The sequence below is a fragment of the Salmo salar genome, chromosome 18 (assembly GCF_965601325.2).
Source record: "Salmo salar chromosome 18, fSalSal1, whole genome shotgun sequence".
Lineage (NCBI taxonomy): Eukaryota > Metazoa > Chordata > Actinopteri > Salmoniformes > Salmonidae > Salmo > Salmo salar.
Window position 1 is genome coordinate 14,472,031 of NC_138308.1, and position 20,718 is coordinate 14,492,748.

General features: G+C 42.8%; 1 protein-coding gene across 1 annotated transcript in view; it reads left to right on the forward strand.

Annotated features, from left to right (window-relative positions):
* Positions 1 to 1,370: 1,370 nt before the first annotated feature.
* The window catches only part of glud1 (glutamate dehydrogenase 1), a 43,573-nt gene continuing 24,225 nt past the window's right edge, over positions 1,371 to 20,718 (forward strand). Inside the window, 3 exon segments of the mRNA NM_001123553.1 lie at positions 1,371 to 1,889; positions 12,904 to 12,984; positions 13,099 to 13,154. Of these exon segments, the coding sequence (NP_001117025.1) occupies positions 1,487 to 1,889; positions 12,904 to 12,984; positions 13,099 to 13,154 (540 nt within the window). The 5' untranslated portion in view covers positions 1,371 to 1,486.

A 20,718-nucleotide genomic window follows, 5' to 3' on the forward strand; every position in this document is an offset into this window, starting at 1 on the left:
TGAACATATATATAACTCATGAATTGATATTCTACAAATGCAAATGAACTATCTACCACATCATTCACTGTGCAGGATTACACATACGTTTTTGACATTTTGCTTTAAAACTTATGGATCAAATCCCGTTAACGGGATCGATTTGACAACATCCGGTGTAACTGCAGAGCAAATTTTTTTAACAATATTATTACAAATATTTACCTTTCATACATTCACAAGTGCAATACACCAAATGAAAGCCTGACTTCTTGTTAATCTAGCCACCGTGTCAGATTTCAAAAAGGCTTTACGGCGAAAGCAAACCATGCTATTATCTGAGGACAGCACCCCATCAAACAAACACATGACAATCATAATTCAACCCGCCAGGTGCGACACAAAACTCAGAAATAACGATATAATTCATGCCTTACCTTTGAAGATCTTCTGTTGGCACTCCAATAATGTCCCATAAACATCATAAATGGTCCTTTTGTTCGATAAATTCCGTCGTTATATCTCCAAAATGTCCATTTATTTGGCGCGTTTTATTCAGAAAAACACCGGTTCCAACTCACGCAACATGACTACAAAATATCTAACAAGTTACCTGTAATCTTGATCCAAACATTTCAAACAACTTTCCTAATACAACTTTTGGTATTTTTTAACGTAAATAATCGATAAAATTCAATACAGGATGAAAACAAAGTGGAGTGAGCTTTCAGGTCACGCGCCCCAACCACAACAGTACACTAGACTCGACCCTCATTCTGAACAGCAATACTTCATTACTCAAAAGAAAAACATCAACCAATTTCTAAAGACTGTTGACATCCAGTGGAAGCAATAGGAACTGCAAGCAAGTGCCTTAGAAATCTAGATCCACATAGAGAACCCATTGAAAACAGTCACCTCGACAACAACAAAAATTCCTGGATGGTTTGTCCTCGGGGTTTCGCCTGCCAAATAAGTTCTGTTATACTCACAGACATAAACTTTAGAGTGTTCCCTATCCAAATCTACCAATTCTATGCATATCCTAGCTTCTGGGCCTGAGTAGCAGGCAGTTTACTTTGGGCACACTTTTCATCCGGATGTGAAAACACCACCCCCAAGAGAACCAGGCCATGTTCAGTACGAAAACGTTGTGGAACGTTGCAGATATAAATGCTATGACTAGAGCCTGATGTGATTCCTTATGATATATAACAGAGGTTTGTTTGTTCTACATCACACATTTATATCTGAACGTTGCGTCCTGCTGAAAACGCCAGGGAGCGCGCGTTACTTTGCATGCGCGTTCAAGTGGAACCCTCCCCAGTGAGGTGGGAATCCACACAAACACGCCTGCCCTTAAAACAAGAAAAGGGACGCATGACTGCTGTAAGATCAATGCGAAACGGGACAGGACAGGACAAGACGTTGTCTTGTTATATGTTTTTGGTTTGCCTTCACTTTTCTTAGAATTTCATTCGTTACTAACCCGCTACCTTAGTTAAAAATGTACAGATATTTCGGAGAATTACTTACTCGTGGTGCAAGCAGTGCTCTGGCCTCGGGATGTGTTGAGTCGGCTCTTCCAGTTACCGCGTCGTTGATGAGGGTGCGCCACTACAGCGAGGTCGGAGGAGAGAAAGATGCAGATGACCCCAACTTCTTTAAAATGGTGGAGGGATTCTTTGACCGCGGTGCTAATATCGTTGAGGATAAACTGGTGGAGGACCTCAAGAACAAAGAGACGCCAGTGCAGAAGAGACACAGAGTTCGCGGAATTCTCAAGATTATCAAGCCCTGCAACCATATACTGAGTGTATCGTTCCCCATCAAGCGAGACAACGGCGAATGGGAGGTGATTGAGGGGTATCGGGCCCAGCACAGCCAACACAGGACACCCTGTAAAGGAGGTAAAGCGGGGAAAGTGAAATGACAGTGAAGGGGCGTGGGTCATGCAGTGTTAAAGCTGACACTGTAGTTAGCATGCTCGCCAGCCTGTCAACTCCTTTTCAGATGGTTCAAACATGTTCCAACTTTCCTAGGCTACGTATATTTCGATGCTAGCTCGCTAATATTGACTTTTAAAACTACTTTGTGTGAGGAAGCGGCTGATTTCCATCTCTTGCTAGCTACTTTGACAGTCAACTCGTGGCCCCCCCACATAGCTAACTAACGTTAACGTTACCGCCTTAAGATAATATGCATTGGCTTAATTACTAACTAGTTAGCTTAACTATGCATCACCAAGCTAGGTTATGACACACGTACAACCGTATTTTGTTGCTAGCTACTCCATATACAATTATAATGTAATAAACCAAACTATAAAACAAAAGGTCTTTCGTCAGTCACCGGGCAAATTAGCATTTGAGGTTGCAGGGGCATATCTTGTTGTTTTTCATCCTCTGAGGTTTAACGCGGTTGGCATCCAATTTGTTGCATTACCGCCACCTACTAGACTGGAGTACAACTCCCTTATACTTGAATTATTTATATATATATATATATATATGTGTGTATGTGTGTACCCTACCATCAAACACTACTCACTAATTTCAACATTAACACCACCCTACTCCACTAATTCAATGTATTTATTCCTACCTCATGCCATTCTGAAAGGATGGGACATCACCACTTAACACACCCTGTAACTCTTCTGATGTCAAGTCTCGCACACCTAAATACCTCTCTGCAGCTGCCACCACAACCTCAATTTTCTGCGACTTCCAGTTCATCCCTGCAGTACAGTTGATAACCATTGCTTTGAATGCTAAAAATCCAATCTTACTGAAACGTATCACTTTTTGGCCTATCCCTCTGTACTGGTATATCTCTACTACTCTCACCACTCCTCCCCCTTAACTCATCTTCTTCTACTTTCTAAACTGCCTCAGCATATGACAACTTCTGCACTACTCTAACTGTGGAAACTTCAACCTGACTCTCTCGCACTGGACATTTCTGATCCCCAGCTCCGTGGGCACCCCTACAATTAATACATTCTATTACTTTCCCCAATACTACACATTCCTTTGTCTCATGCCCTTCTGCACTCTTCTCACACCTTTGACCCTCCCTCCTACACACTGCTGCCACATGCCCATAAGCTTGACACCTGTAACATCGTAATGTATTCGGCACATACGCTCATACAGGATAACTTATATATCCTAACTTAAACTCAAAAGGAACATACAATGACTCTTCTGTTTCCCCACTCTTGCCACCCTGTCTGCGTCGCATCAAACAACGAGCATCACATACACTGGGAAGCTTTCCCCTTAGCTGGTCAACTTTTATATTTACTGCTACCCCAGTTATCACTTTTTTCATTGGTGCCCATTTCTTGAGAGCGAAAACAATTCACTTTTCTTGCCCCATTTGTTTACTCCGAGCGCCTTCTCCCTCTGACCAACAGAAACACAAACAATTATCACTAGACCACTTCTGGTTACCCTCACCGATTCCACATTACACAACTCTTTTTTTTTTTTTTTTTCACACACCGTGAACCACAAATGGATCCGCCAAAAGGCAAGAGTACACTTTTTCCATAAACTTCACTCCTACTGTCAGACTCATCTTTTTCCTGACCCTCGGCGCATACCACCTATCACCTCCGATACTTCATCCAATTCTCATCCTGTCTTCAGCTCCCACTGCTTACAATTTCTACAATTATTTTCTTAAAAACCACCCTTTTTTCACAATTTTTATCCAACTCAAGTTCACCCTCTTCTGCCCTCTCATAGACCTTCTCTCCCTCTTTTTCCCTCCATTCCTCCTCCGTTTTCAAGTATACGTCTCCTTATGATATTACTGCACTACTCCTGACAACCATTTTGTTCTTGCTTTCTCTAGGGACTCCATTTCCCTCACATCATACTGTGTGATAGGCCCCTGGAGAGCAGGAGGGTATCTATGGAGCCGTCGTGCTTGTAGCTGATTAATGCAGCGTTCAAAACTACTGGGAACTCACAAAAATACGAGGTCAAATCATGACGTCAGTGATATTCAGGTCGGAGCTCTAGAAAGAGCGTTACGATATGGTTACGATATGTATTAATGTTTATAAATAAAGTATTGTCTACTCGAGAAATTTGATATTACAGTATTCAGACGTAGTAGTCTACAAACGTCAATGGTAAATGTAAACTGTCTGTTCTACCATTAAACTGCGCATCGGATCGCATAGAGCAAATTACTTAAATCTGTTTACTACGATGAAGTGGGTCCAATTAAATGAGATGGGACCAATGGTAGGCTATCCTAACTTCTTCTACAGTCTTGGCCCAAAATATTGGCAACCTTGCACTTTTTTCAAATAATGCACCATTTCTTCCAGAAAACAGTTGAAATTAAAAAAGAATTGGTGTCCACATGTCTTCGGTGTGCAGTTGAACAAAACAAAATCAGAATAATTTACCAAATCTTAGCTTATTCCACAAAGAAATCCTAAAATGGCCAAGACAATATTGGCACCTTCTAGAAATAGTTCGATTTCAAGCAGGTGATTTTCCTTTATGTTGGAATTGAACACGCCTATGGTGAGTTGCAGGTACCTGCAATATAAAAATCACATTCAACCAGTTTGAATAGAGAAAAGGACTCATTCTCCTGCTTTGTGTACCGCAATGAGCATGGAGAGAAGAAAGAAAACCAGAGAATTATCTGATGTCAGACGCAAGATTGTAGCCAATCTCAAGTCCATCTCCAGAGACCGTGATGTTTTTTTCCCCACCGTATGTAATGTTATCAACAAGTTTAAAGGCCCATGCCACTGTAGCCAACCTCGCTGGATGTGGCCACGAGAGAACTTGATGGAAGATTGCAGTGAAGGATTGTTTGAATGGTGGAGAAAAGACCTCCGTCAACTGCCACACAGATTCAAGCTGACTTTCAGACACAAGGTATGACAGGTTTAACTTGTACCATCCATTGCCAACTCAATGAAAGGGGGTTATATGGTAGGAGACCCAGGAGGACCCCACTGCTGGAAGACAGGAAAGTCAGACTGCAGTTTGCCAAAACATTTACATTACATTTTAGTCATTTAGCAGACGCTCTTATCCAGAGCGACTTACAGTAGTGAATGCATACATTTCATACATTTTTTTTTTCTTCCCGTGCTGGTCCCCCATGGGAATCGAACCCACAACCCTGGCGTTGCAAACACCATGCTCTACCAACTGAGCCAAACGCACCTGAACATGCCAAAAACCTTGTGGGAGAATGTCCTGTGGACAGATTAAACCAAATTAGTTTTTTTGGTAAAGCACACCAACTCTGAAGGCTTCATTTTGTTTTCTGTAAACAAAGAAAATAACACCTTCCCTACAGTCAAACATGGAGTCGGTTCAGTGACGTTTTGGGGTTGCTTTGCTGGCACTGGGTGCCTAGAACGTGTGCATGGCATCATGAAATCAGGAGAATACCAAGGCATTTTGGAGCACAATGTTGGACCCAGTGTCAGAGAACTGGGTCTCTGTCTCAGGTCATGGGTCTTCCATGCAATTGATTTGCAATGACTCCAGTGATATCGTAATTTCAACATGTATTGTATCAAATGGTAGCCTACAATTGCAAAAACATGAATAGGCTACTTGATGGCCAACAGAGGCAAATTTATAATTATCCACATTTAGCCTAATTTCAGTTCATTGAGGACTTTTCCCCCACTAAAAAAAAACGTGAGGGATTTCCGTAACTTCCATTTCAAATTTCCACTCTGGCAGCACCCGAGACCCAAGAACTGAGCATCCATAAAGCACCTTGCTTTATACCGTTTTCTTTAAGCAGTCAACATTAGAATGCAGTTTAAACAACCACCCAGCAGATTTATGTAATGCGCCCAAAGTCGTTTTTCAGTGCTTTGTCTCCATTATTTATTGACGTGCATCAGTTCTAGAGTATTTCATGTTTTATGGAAAAAGGTTTGGAAATAGGTTACTACATAATCTAAATAGCCTACCTACAACTGGTAAAACGTCAACGTCTCCTGCCGCTCACGTGACTCCGCCAATAACTAGTGCTCTCTCAACACACATACACCCCACTGGCCCTCAGCAGCAGCCTGTCTCACTGCCTGACAGTAAGCAGTGAAATATATTTTTTTAAGATAAACACCTTGGCGACCGCGGTGCAACTTAAAAATAGTCCAAAAACCCGTGACCAATACATTTTCACCCGCGACATCGTTTTCAAAGTAGCCCAATTTGTCAGGAAGATCGCGAACATGGCAACACTGCCTGTGGGAAGCAACTCGACGTCAGCAACCACCTAACTTAACGACAAGACGGTACGAATGTCGTTAAGTTAGCTAATTGGCATGTCATGGTGACCAACACTACAAGTTAATTCTCCCTCGCCCATCTAAATAAACATGTAACAACTTTTAACTAGCGCCATGGTGCTGTTTCCAGCTAGCCAGCATAAACTAATTTACTGGAAACTGCTCGACTGACTGAACTGAATCCCTTCGTCTCCACACTGGACTCTGAGCTGCGCGACCTGCGTCATCAGTTTGGGCACCAGGCGTGTCTGTATAGCCTCTCCTGATTGGAAGTTTGGAATGGAGGTCACCATATTATTTACACCTCAGGGTCCAATCAATGACTCAACCATAGAAATTGAATAGATGGACTGAATCACAATCCCAAATTCAGAGGGTTGAAAATAGAAAATCATAAAAATAGTGCAGTTGAATGGAAGTTTGAACTCCACCCAGGACAGGAATGCTGACAGTACAGTTGTTGGTTTGTTAATTCAACTGGGCAGAGCCTTGTAAGGCTGTGTGAACACTGGTGCTTTAGGATTTAGGCTGGATATTGATGATTTGTAATAATATGCGATTTAGCAGATCACCAAAGCATGACCTGTAGACCCACTTAGGGCTGAACTTGCTAGGTGATGCTAGTCTGCATGCTCCATTTTCAGAGAGCAGACAGCTGTCTTCCTCAATTTCTGTCCAGGCTGACTTGTATAAAGCTTGGTGAAGCTTCAGGATTTGTTCTGAACTTTTAATAACAAATTACTTGTAGCTTCTCTCTTTTGTCTCTCTGGAGTTTGTTTTAAAGGAAGGATAATGGGGTTGTGCCAGTTTTACAATTATTAAACGCGACCAGACCTGACCAACTCAGAGCTGGTCAAAACCAAACCTGGATAAGGTAGTGGTGTGAGATGAGAGCATAAGTCCTTTATGTGGGAGGAGGCTGCAGTGTCTACTGGGTTGGCTAAAACAGGGGTGTGTGTGTGTGAGAGACTATTGTGTTGCTCTGCTCCTGTCATAGACTGCAATGACCCCCGACAGAGGCAGTCCTACTATATTTAACCTGTGATGAGGATATGAACTCTTGAACCTTACGTGCCTGCTTGCCTCACTCATCTCAGAGTGAAATGTACGGTGTCAGGCAGTTTCACTGTATTCTACTTTTGCCATTGAATTAGGGATCCAGAAACAGAGACCCTGTTGTTTCTTGTCTTCTTAGGCTAGCTAAGCTGTCATTGTAAATAAGAATTTGTTCATAACGGACTTGCCTAATTAAATAAAATGTTCACCGGGGGGGGGGCATGCTGCCACGGTTATTGGAATGAAAACTCTGGCATTACATCTCTGGGCACTGAGCCTTGGTATTGATGGGTGCACTGGAATCTCTCTGTTTGGCTCCCTGTCCAAAGATGACCTGAGTTTGGTACAGGCAGACATGACATTTCTCTGAATATTTGAGGTGGCTTTTCTAATTTGAACCTCAATTCTGTTATGTTAGTTGATTCTGAGCCATGTCCATATGTCAGCTGACATACAGTAGACCTATGGCAGATGGTTGAAGTCTGGATGAAATCGGATTTCTTAAGAGTGTTGGTGATTAAACTAGTCACAACAAACCACAATTCTCTCCCTCTGGAAATAAATTACACTTCTTTCAATCACAATCCTGTTAGGTCTGCTTTTGACTTGAACACCTTCCCAAAATCAGTTCTCTGCATCAAGTTTGAACCATCAGCCTCATGTTGCACTAATTAGAAATATCCTGCATTTTATGCAGCTATTAAAAGCTTCAGTGTCTTCAGAAGTGGAACGTTTGAGGTCCTGTGTGTAGAGCAGCCATACTTAATAGGTGGACTGCCAACCTGATCCGGACACCAAACGAGGTCATTACAGACCGCGGTTCCCGAACATTAAAAAATAAATAAAAAATTCACTTTTTGTGAATCCGGTCGTGATTTAATTCCTGGTATCATATGAAGATCCATAAGACATGGAAAACTTGTAGAATTGCAGGACATTATCTTTGAAACTGCAACATTTTCCCATCGCTCCATAGCATAATGTGTATAATTGGAGGAAATGAGCTTTAAAACTGCCAATGAGGGTTTGAACAGTTTGGGGTTGCAAGGTGGGGCTTTGTTCCTATGTTGATGAATGAAAATATCCATCCGGACCTTTGCCACCAAGGACATTTGTGTGACCGGACCTCAAATACTGTTTCAGTACCCCTGCCTGGTATAGTGGTAAGAGTCAGTGAACAAGACGGTCCTGCCAGGAGCACATCCAGTTTCCAGCTCAATGTTTTTCTTCATTGTGGGGGAGAGGAGTGGAGGGGGGGGCTGGCCTGCGGTCTCAGTAGTGAGAGCATGTTTTTGTGATTTGTATTAGTTTTAAACACCTGGCTGCCACCCAGGCGTGAGCTGGGTGCCCCGTTCAAAGCCGATGGTTAAGTCGACTAAAAATCAAGCGATGTATGTCAGACACATGGAGTAATTACCTGGGATTCCCATGCAAAAGTGTTCTTTTTTTTTTTCTGCCTTCCCGGGAAAAAAAACTAGTTTGAAAATGTAAGTCACATTACAGGCCCATAGCTTGGTGCAACCCGGTTCAGCCTAATCAAATCCCCTCAGTGAGCCATAGTGCTAGGCGGAGGTGTGGTTTCACCACACTCGCATGCAAGCCTCTCCTCTCTACGGAGCTCTACTGTAAGCAAAATGTCCTTTCGTAGGATAGCTGTAGGCAAAGTCATTAATATTCATGAGTTACATCCGGTGATTTGTTGAGCCTTCTTGCTTGTGTGACATCAGACAGATGCACTGCAAAGCCTTCTGTTTAGCTTGCTCGCCGGCATTAGCAGTAAGCGCAGAACGACTTAGGAAACCCAGCTTCGGCTTAATTAAATGTGAAAAAAAAATAAAAGCCTCACCAGCTAGCTAGCTACCAATCAATTTTATTTTCACTGTCTGATCGGTTCTGACTTAGAATATGTGGACAACTACAAATACCTAGGTGTCTGGTTAGACTGTAAACTCTCCTTCCAGACTCGCATCAAACATTTCCAATCCAAAGTTACATCTAGAATTGGCTTCCTATTTCACAACAAAGCATCCTTCACTCATGCTGCCAAACGCACCCTTGTAAAACTGACCATCCTACCAATCCTCGACTTCGACGATGTCATTTACAAAATAGCCTCCAATACCCTACTCAATAAACTGGATGCAGTCTATCACAGTGCCATCCGTTTTGTCATCAAAGCCCCATATACTACCCACCACTGCGACCTGTATGCTCTCGTTGGCTGACCCTCGCTTCATACTCGTCGCCTAACCCACTGGCTCCAGGTCATCTACAAGACCCTGGTAGGTAAAGTCCCCTCTTATCTCAGCTCGCTGGTCACCATAGCAGCACCCACCCGTAGCACTCGCTCCAGCAGGTATATCTCTCTGGTCACCCCCAAAGCCAATTCCTCCTTTGGCCGCCTTTCCTTCCAGTTCTCTGCTGCCAATCACTGGAACGAACTACAAAAATCTCTGAAACTGGAAACACTTATCTCCCTCACTAGCTTTAAGCACCAGCTGTCAGAGCAGCTCACAGATCACTGCACCTGTACATAGCCCATCTATAAATAGCCCAAACAACTACCCCTTCCCCTACTGTATTTATTTATTTATTTATTTTGCTCCTTTGCACCCCAGTATTTCTACTTTGTACATTCATCTACTGCAAATCTACAATTCCAGTGTTTTACTTGCTATATTGTATTTACTTCACCACCATGGCCTATTTATTGCCTTTACCTCCGTTCTCACCTCATTTGCTCACATTGTATATAGACGTATTTTTCAACTGTATTATTGACTGTATGTTTGTTTTACTCCATGTGTAACTCTGTTGTTGTATGTGTCGAACTGCTTTGCTTTATTTTGGCCAGGTCGCAGTTGTAAATGAGAACTTGTTCTCAACTTGCCTACCTGGTTAAATAAAGGTGAAAGATTTTTATTTATTTATTTAATTCATAAAACGAGTCCACTAATTGTTATTTTTACCTTTCCACAAACTCTGTTGTTTGATATGTGCAAGCTGACCCAAATGTATCAAAGAATAGGAAATCTACGATTAGTTGGCTAGTAGTGGCTACATTTCAGTAATTTCAGTTAGTTTATCCATTGTCCGCCACATTTAAGAGGATAACTAACAATAAGTTGCACATAAACTGAGCAAAAAAAGAAACAGCCTTTTTTCTGGACCAGGTCTTTCAAAGATAATTCGTAAAAATCCAAATAACTTCACAGATCTTCGTTGTAAAGGGTTTAAACACTGTTTCCCATGCTTGTTCAACGAACCATAAACAATTAATGAACATGCACCTGTGGAACGGTCGTTAAGACACTAACAGCTTATAGACGGTAGGCAATTAAGGTCACAGTTATGAAAACTTAGGACACTATAAAGGCCTTTCTACTGACTCTGAAAAACACCAAAGAAAGATGCCTAGGGTCCCTGCTCATCTGTGTGAACGTGCCTTAGGCATGCTGCAAGGAGGCATGAGGACTGCAGATGTGGCCATGATAATAAATTGCAATGTCCGTACTGTGAGACGCCTAAGACGGCACTACAAGGAGACAGGACGGACAGCTGATCGTCCTCGCAGTGGCAGACCACGTGTAACAACACCTGCACAGGATCGGTACATCCGAACGTCACACCTTAGGTACAGGATGGCAACAACAACTGCCCGAGTTACACCAGGAAGGCACAATCCCTCCATCAGTGCTCAGACTGTCCCCAATAGGCTGAGAGAGGCTGGACTGGGGGCTTGTAGGCCTGTTGTAAGGCAGGTCCTCACCGGCAACAACGTCGCCTATGGGCACGAACCCACTGTCGCTGGACCAGACAGGACTGGCAAAAAGTGCTCTTCATTGACGAGTCGCGGTTTTGTCTAACCAGGTGTGATGGTCGGATTCGCATTTATCATCGAATGGAATGAGCGTTACACCGAGGCCTGTACTCTGGAGCGGTATCGAGGTGGAGGGTCTGTCATGGTCTGGGGCGGTGTGTCACAGCATCATCGGACTGAGCTTGTTGTCATTGCAGGCAATCTCAACGCTGTGCGTTACAGGGAAGACATCCTCCTCCCTCATGTGGTACCCTTCCTGCAGGCTCATCCTGACATGACCCTCCAGCATGACAATGCCACCAGTCATACTGCTTGTTCTGTGCGTGATTTCCTGCAAGACAGGAATGTCCGTGTTGTGCCATGGCCAGCGAAGAGCCCGGATCTCAAACCCATTGAGCACATCTGGGACCTGTTGGATCGGAGGGTGAGGGCTAGGGCCATTCCCCCCCAGAAATGTCCAGGAACTTGCAGGTGCCTTGGTGGAAGAGTAGGGTAACATCTCACAGCAAGAACTGGCAAATATGGTGCAGTCCATGAGGAAGAGATGCACCTCAGTACTTAATGCAGCTGGTGGCCACACCAGATACTGACTGTTACTTTTGACCCCCCCCTTTGTTCAGGGAAACATTATTCAATTTCTGTTAGTCACATGTCTGTGGAACTTGTTCAGTTTATGTCTCAGTTGTTGAATCTTGTTATACAAATATTTACACGTGTTAAGTTTGCAGAAAATGAACTAGTCGCCAGTTGTTGCCAATGGTGTTCTAATTTTTAACCCGTAGGCTATTGTAGCCAGTGTGCCCGTGAGCTCCCAAGTATAGCTAGCAGTGTTTGGCGTCCACGATTAGCTAACAGTTAGTTGGCTACTGCCTGGCTAGTGTGAACCAGCACGCTAGCTACATTTCAGTCAGTAGCTATCCTTCTAAATGCGGTGGTCACTGGATAAACTAGCTATGAGTTGAACATGTGTTGGTGAAAACTAACTAGCAGCCAGTTGTTGCCCATGGTGGAATCATATCTAACCAGCTCCTGGAGCCTATGTGACATGTCTATGCCAATGAGCTCCCGAGTCTAGATGCAGAAAGCGGCTGAGGTGACTCAAACCCTGCGGGAATATTTGATGTCTTTTAATTTTAAGATCACTGTCATTGAAGTTGGTGGTTACTACTGGTTTTAGATCCGGGGGGAGAGAAATTGTCCGCAAAAGGCTGAGTGATGTCCAACACCCAAGAAGCCTCAACCAATCACCCGACAGCTAATGACTTTGCTTCCGGCTATCCTACGAAAGGAAATTTTACCTACTGTGACTGACACTGGGTAACAGCAACCATTTTGTGCAATAATCAAATCAAATGTTATTGGTCTTATACACATGGTTATTAGATGTTCTTGCGAGTGTAGCGAAATGCTTGGAAGGACTAGAAGCGAGGCAGCCCTCTCGGTCGGCTCCATCTTGGTTAAAACTGACTACCTGCAATAACTACGAGAGGCCTAGTATGAAATGGAGATTAAGTTAATGGAGAAGTGGGCTCTCTGGTTTTAAAAAGTGGATAGTGTACACATTGTTTTATTGTACAGCAACTTATAGGCGTATTGTTTTCATCATGTATAAGGTGCTGGTATACCATTTTCCTAATATTCTCATACACACCTACTCTAGCTAGAGAATGAAAATGGGAAAACATTACTTTTTTCAGCCAAGTCTGATATCACAGGTTTCATACCACTAACACTGCCCTGTTGTATGTTTCAGGTATCCGCTACAGCACAGAGGTGTCGGTCGATGAGGTGAAAGCCCTGGCCTCGCTGATGACATACAAATGTGCTGTCGTAGGTAAGGGCTTTTACACACCTAGCCTATATCTTCGAGACATAGGGGCTCCAGACATGTTTATATAGCCTGTTGTGTTTTTTCTGATGTAACCCCGTCCATTTTAAATTCCTTCAGATGTGCCATTTGGAGGAGCCAAAGCTGGAGTGAAGATCAACGTAAAGAATTACACTGTAGGTATTAGTTTGTTTCGGGATACGCCAGAGTATCTTAAGAAATTGTTGATGTCCTTTCATCCCATTCTCCCAGTCACATGGCACTTTTCATTAGCTTTAGGGTGTGTTCCCTTTCTATGTACAAAGCAGTTTCTCAATAGACAACAAAGTTAGTTTCTATTTTATTTTGAACTTGTTTATCTGTGACTCAGAGCTTATCATACAGGCTCACATTACCAAGTCATCTAAACCAGTGATAAGAGTGCTGTCAAGGCATGTAATTTTCGTCACACTAGGTCTATTGTGATGTATTTTACCCCTAGTGCATAGATAATAACCATTGGGCACACACTGTTTGTTTCAATGCATTGACATGGAATCAACGTGGAAAATACATTTGATTTGAAAAAAGTAATCACATTTTTATCTAATTTCAACCTGCTTTGTAAACATTGAAATTAGGGTAAAACTTTATCTTCAATTAATTGACTTAACCTGACTAACAGGTTGTTAAATCAATTTAATTTCAACCTAATCATGAGATCTACATTACCAGTCAAAGGTTTGGACACCTACTCATTCCAGGAGTTTTCTTTATTTTTACTATTTTCTACATTGTAGCACAATAGCGAAGACATCAAAACTATGTAATAACACATATGGAATCATGTAGTAACCAAAAAAGTGTTTAAACAAATGAATATATATTTGAGATTCTTCAAAGTAGCCACCCTTTGCCTTGATTACAGCTTTGCACACCTCTTGGCATTCTCTCAACCAGCTTCACGAGGTAGTCACCTGGAATGCATTTCAATTAAAAGGTGTGCCTTGTTAATTTGTGGAATTTCTTTCCTTAATGCGTTTGAGCCAATCAGTTGTGTTGTGAGATGGTAGGGGTGGTATACAGAAGATAGCCCTATTTGGTAAGTTTAAATCAAAAAGTTATTTCTCACATGTGTAGATCTTACCATGAAAATGCTTACTTACAAGCCCTTAACCAACAGTACAGTTAAAGAAAGAGTTATGAAAATATTTACCAAATAAACAAAATAAAAAGTAACACAATAAAATAACAATAACGAGGCTACATACAGGGGGTACCGAGTCAATGTGTGGGGGGTATAGGTTAGAGGTATTTTGTACATCTACAGTAGGTAGGGGTGACGTGACTATGCATAGATAGTAAACAGCGAGTAGCATCAGTGTACAAAAAGGGGGGGTCAATGTAAATTGTTCAGTGGCGATTTTATTAATTGTTCAGCAGTCTTATGGCTTGGGGGTAGAAGCTGTTAAGGAGCCTTTTGGTCCTAGACTTGGCACTCCAGTACCGCTAGCCGTGCGATAGCAGAGAAAACCGTCTATGATTTGGGTGACTGGAGTCTCTGACAATTTTTGGGGCTTTCCTCTGACACTGCCTAGTATATAGGTCCTGGATGGCAGGAAGCTTGGCCCCAGTGATGTACTGGGCCGTACGCACTACCCTCTGTAGCGCCTTATGGTCAGATGCAGAGCCGTTGCCATACCAGGCGGTGATGCAATCGGTCAGGATGTTCTCGATGGTGAAGCTGTAGAACCTATGAGGATCTGGAGACCCATGCCAAGTCTTTTCAGTCTCCCGAGGTGGAAAAAATGTTGGGCTTTCTTCACGACTGTCTTGGTGTGTTTGGACCATGATAGTTCGTTGGTGATGTGTACACCAAGGAACTTAACTCTCGACCCGCTACACTACAGCCCCGTTGATGTTAATGGGGGCCTGTTCGGGCCCGCCTTTTCCTGTAGTCCACGGTCAGATTTTTTGTCTTGTTCACATTGAGGTAGAGGTTGTTGTCCTGGGACCACACTGCCAGGTTTCTGACCTCCTCCCTATAGACTCATCATTGTCGGTGATAAGGCCTACCACTGTTGTGTCATCAGCAAACTTAATGATGGTGTTGGAGTCGTTTTTGGCCACGCAGTCGTGGGTGTACAGGGAGTACAGGAGGGGACTAAGTACACATCCCTAAGGGGCCCCAGTGTTGAGGATCAGCATGGCAGATGTGGTGTTGCCTACCCTTACCACCTGGGGGTGGTCCGTCAGGAAATCCAGAATCCAGTTGCAGAGGGAGGTGCTTAGTCCTAGGGTCCTTAGCTTAGTGATGAGCATCATGGGCACTATGGTGTTGAATGCAGAGCTGTAGTCAATGAACAGCATTCTCACTTAGGTGTTCCTTTTGTCCAGGTGGGAAAGGGCAGTGTGGATTGAGATTGCGTCATATGTGGATCTGTTGGGGCGGTATGCGAATTGGAGTGGGTCTAGGGTATCCGGGAGGATGCTGTTGATGTGAGCCATGACCAGCCTTTCAAAGCACTTCATGGCTACCGACGTGAGTGCTACTAGGCCGTAATAATTTAGGCATGTTACCTTCACTTTCTTGGGCACACAAACATGTAGGTATTAAAGACTCGGTCAGGGAGAGGTTGAAAATGACACTTGCCAGTTGGTCTGCGCATGCTTTGAGTACACGTCTTGGTAATCCGTCTGGCCCCGCGGCTTTGTGAATGTTGACTTGTTCGGCTACCGAGAGCATTATCACACAGTCGTCCAGACCAGCTGGTGTCTCGTGCATGCTTCAGCGTTGCTTGCCTCGAAGCGAGCATAAAGGGCATTTAGCTCATCTGATAGGCTCCCGTCACTGGGCAGCTCACATCTGGGTTTCCCTTTGTAGTCCGAAATAGTTTAAGCCCTGCCACATCCGACAAGCATCAGAGCTGGTTTGTCGGATTCAACCTTAATCCTGTAATTGACGCTTTGCTTGTTTGATGGTTCATCTGAGGGCATAACGGGATTTCTTATAAGCGTCCAGATTTGTGTCCCGTTCCTTGACAGCGGCAGCTCTCGCCTTTAGCTCGATGCGGATGTTGCCTGTAATCCATGGCTTCTGGTTGGGATATGTACGTACGGTCACTGGGGGGGGGGACGTCGTTGATGCACTTATTGATGAAGCCGATGACTGAGGTGGTATACTCCTCAATGACATTGGATGAATCCCAGGAACATATTCCAGTCTGTGCTAGCAAAACAGTCCTGTAACATAGCATCCGTGTCATCTGACCACTTCCATATTGAGCGAGTCACAGCTTTAGTTTTTGCTTCTAAGCAGGAATCAGGAGGATAGAATTATGGTCAGATTTGCCAAATGGAGGGCAGGGGAGAGCTTTGTATGCATCTCTGTGTGTGGAGTAAAGTTGGTCTAGTTTATTTTAAAAATGTTCTCTGGTTGTACAGAGGATAAGTTCATTAGAGTTACCAGCCTCAGAAATTGCTGCACAAATAACTGCTTTACAGAGTTCATGTAACAGACACATCTCAACATCAACTGCTCAGAGGAGACTGCGTGAATCAGGCCTTTATGGTCGAATTGCTGCAAATAAACCACTACTAAAGGGCACCAATAAGAAAAAAAAACACGAGCAATGGACATTAGACTGGTGGAAATCTGTCCTTTGGTCTGATGAGTCCGAATTTGAAATTTTTGTTTCTAACCGCCAAGTCTTTGTGAGACGCAGAGTAGGGGAACGGATGATCTCTGCATGTGTGGTTCCCACCGTGAAGCATGGAGGAGGAGGTGTGATGGTGTGGGGGTGCTTTGCAGGTGACACTGTTTGTGATTTATTTAGAATTCAAGGCACACTTAACCAGCATGGCTACCACAGAATTCTGCAGCGATAAGCCATCCCATCTGGGTTGCGCTTAGTGGGACTATCATTTTGTTTTTCAACAGGACAATAACCTAACACACCTCCAGGCTGTGTAAGGGCTATTTGACCAAGAAGGAGAGCGATGGACTGCTGCATAAGATGACCTGGCCTCCACAATCACCCAACCTCAAACCTTGGTTGCACCGCCTTTCATGTAAGGCAGCCAATCAGATATGTAGCTCAGCCAGCCATACTGGGTAACCATGGCAGCTGCAGATGAACTCAAGACAAAGGGTAGCTACGTTGAAGAATTTCAAATATATCAAATATATTTTGATTTATTGAACACTTTTTAGATTATTACATGATTCCATATGTGTTATTTCACAGTTTTGATGTCTTCACTATTCTACAATATAGTAAAACTACAGAGAAACCTTTGAGTAGGTGTGTCAACTTTTGACTGGTACTGTATGTATACGTAGAAATTGTGTTGAAAATTCCACATAGATACGGAAAGTATCTGGTGTTTGGTCTTTCCAGAGATGTTCGATCGGGTTGAAGTCCGCCACTCCTGCATTGTCTATGCTGTGTGCTTGGGGTTGTTGACCTGTTGGAAGGTGACCCTTCGCCCCAGTCTGAGGTCCTGAGCGCTCCGGAGCAGGTTTTCATCAAGGATCTCTCTGTAGTTTGCTCCATTTATCTTTCCCTTGATCCTGACTAGTCTCCCAGTCCCTGCATCTGAAAAACATCCACACAGCATGATGCTGCCACCACCATGCTTTACCGTAGGGATGGTGCCAGGTTTCCTGCAGACATGATGCTTGGCATTCAGGCCAAAGAGTTCAGTCTTGGTTTTATCAGACCAGAGAATCTTGTTTCTGTCAACTGTGGGACTTTTTATATAGACAGGTTCCTGCCTTTCCACAGCATGCCCAATCAATTGACCACAGGTGGACTCCAAGTTGTAGAAACATCTCAAGGATGATAAATGTAAACAGAATGCACATGAGCTCAATTTCAAGTCTCGTAGCAAAAGGTCTGAATACTTAGTAAATGTGACTCACCACCTGGATTCGGTCTTATGTAGCAACATTTGAAATCGTTTTTTTTACATTGGTAAAAAGTAGAGACACATAGCTACAAAATGGTATGTCATACACTGCATGTTTAAGGAACAATGGGAAAGTAATTCTGCTTTGAATGTTGATACATTTGTAAACTCACTTTTGAGAAAAGGGCCTTTGAATGTTTTGGTACCTACTGGAGAGCTCTCCTTTGTCTACACCCATTCAGCATTGTTCACTCCCTCTTAAGCCAGCCCCACCCATCTCTTTCAGGATTCACATGTGAGGCCAGGTGCTAAACAGTGAGTAGTGTAGTAAACATTAAGACTAAAAGTGGTAGTAGCAATAAGGAAAGATTCCAGGTAAACAGTGTCCAGATGATATAAAGATTAGATGCTTCCCCAGACACACTTGTTTAAATTGATGGGTCATGTGAAAGAAATGCTAATACCTCAGCCACATCCAGTGATGGAAAAGGTACTAAATTGTCATACTTGAGTAAATGTAAAGATACTTTTACTTCAGTCATTTTCTATTAAGGTAAGTCACCCAGGAAAATACTACTTGAGTAAAAGTCAAAGTATTTGGTTTTAAAAAATAAAGTATCGCAAGTAAATGGAATTACTAAAATGTACTTAAGTATCAAAAGTAAAAGTATAAATCATTTGAAATTCCTTATATTAAACCAGACGCCCATTTTTAAAAAAAGTTTTAAAAAAAAATGTATGGATAGCCAGGGGCACACTCCAACATTTTTCAAACAAAGAATTTGTGTTTAGTGAGTCTGCCAGATCAAGTGCAGTAGGGATGTTCTCTTGATAAGGGTGTGAATTGAACAGTTTTCCTTTCAAAATGTAATGAGTACTTTTGGGTGTCAGGGAAAATGTATGGAGTCAGGGAAAATGTATGGAGTGTAAAGTACATTCTTTTATTTTGGAATGTAGTGAAGTAAAAGTTCCAAAAATATAAATAGTAAAGTAATGTACAGCTCCTTAAGTAGTACTTTAAAGTACTTTTACTGAAGTACTTTACACCACTGCCCAAATGCCTTCACACCAGTATTTTAGCATACTTTATATACTGTTACACATGCACTTAACTTAAGTATGGAATACTATGTGATAAGGCCATGCAACCTGAGTTGAAACCTGAGTGAGGTGCATATGTACAGTACATAAACAGATGCATGTGCCATATTTATGTGGTGGACACTTGATACGGTCACATGATATTGTTGTGGTACTGTATGTTACAACCACACACAGCAAAAATATTCATATATATATATATATATAAAATGAATATTGATAAGTGGCTGGGTCTCTACAGAAGGTGTAAAACGGTACAGCCAAATGGTTACTTGCAGAGTAGCAATATTAGAAATAGTGTCAATTATAAATAAAATAATATACAGTATGTACAAGTACAATATCAATAACGATAGTGATCGAGGTAGTTATATGCATACAATCAGGGGTAAAGTGGCTGAGCAGCAGGATAAAAAAATAGCAGCAACGTATGGCACGTGTTAGGAGAGAGTCATTTACATAGATGCACTGCAGCTAGTGCTGATGACTGGTCTGTCCGACCCGCGCAAGAACAAGGGAATCTATATTCCGTCCTGCCCTTGACTTTGGTGCAGGGCATGTGATGTCTATAGCCTCTTTGTCACCGCTCACTGAACAAGCAAGAGATGCTGCTCTTGCTTCTTCCGCTCGACTGATCTAACAGCTTCTGGCATATTGACAGATCTGAAGACCTGATAGTTGTTCTTCTGGCACTGCCAGCACAGGTCTGTCCTGGGCTTAGTGCTTGAGATGTGGGGCAGCAATTTTCTCCACAGATTCCTGAAGGAAGACAGCCTGACAACACGTACCTCTGGAAAATGCGGAAAACATTTAAGCTCAATAAAAGTAGTGCCAATAATGTTGGTCAATTAAATAATCAAGATGTGTTTGTGCATCACATACCAAGTGTTGTCATCGATTCCTTGTAGAGATGCCACTGCTGCTTTTGTCACATGGGATGACAGCAGCTTTCCACCAAAGTGTTTGTGTCCTGGGTGGCGTCCTGGTGATACTATTGCATTATCCTCTGCGTAGTTGTTGAAGTTCACTCGCTGCAAGTCCTCATGCTTCAGGTGTAACCTGTGCTTGCTTGGGCCAGCTCTGTTTTTGATGGGAGGCATTAGACCATTCTCCTTGTTTGACTGGTGGAGGAGAGTCAGGCGTGTTCTGCTGAAAGACAAATTCCAGATACAAATATTTTAGCATTATTATACAATGGTTGCGAAATGGCATTCTGAGAACATCACTACACACAGTTCATACACGTAATGTTCAATAGCTAGCCATCCATCTAACGTCAGCTGTCTAGCTAACAGCAAGCTTTAACTAGCAATACAAACCTGATTGTCATAGCTAGCTAAAGTTAACCAAGTAGGTTCAATGTTAGCTTGCTAACATTAGGCTATAACAAGCAATACGAAATGGCATTCTGAGAGAACATCACTAAAAATGTTTTTACCTAAATCAGGGATTTCCTCATCGTCTGATTAATTTTCAGTCAGAGAGTCCGCATGACACGATCGTCCTCAAGAAAGTAGTCCATCACAACTTTTTCCCACTGACGTTTGTTGATAGCGCCTGATACATTCAGGACATACATGTTTAGCAGTAGCAACATATTTGCAGTTCTCCATGGCTAATGTTATATCTTTCGAAAACGGCAATAGAAAGGATTATCTACGCATAACATGCAGCTCATTTTAGACACAAGATGCAACACCGCAGACCAATCCTAACTCATCTCTCGGCATGTCCAGCCCACTCATTATC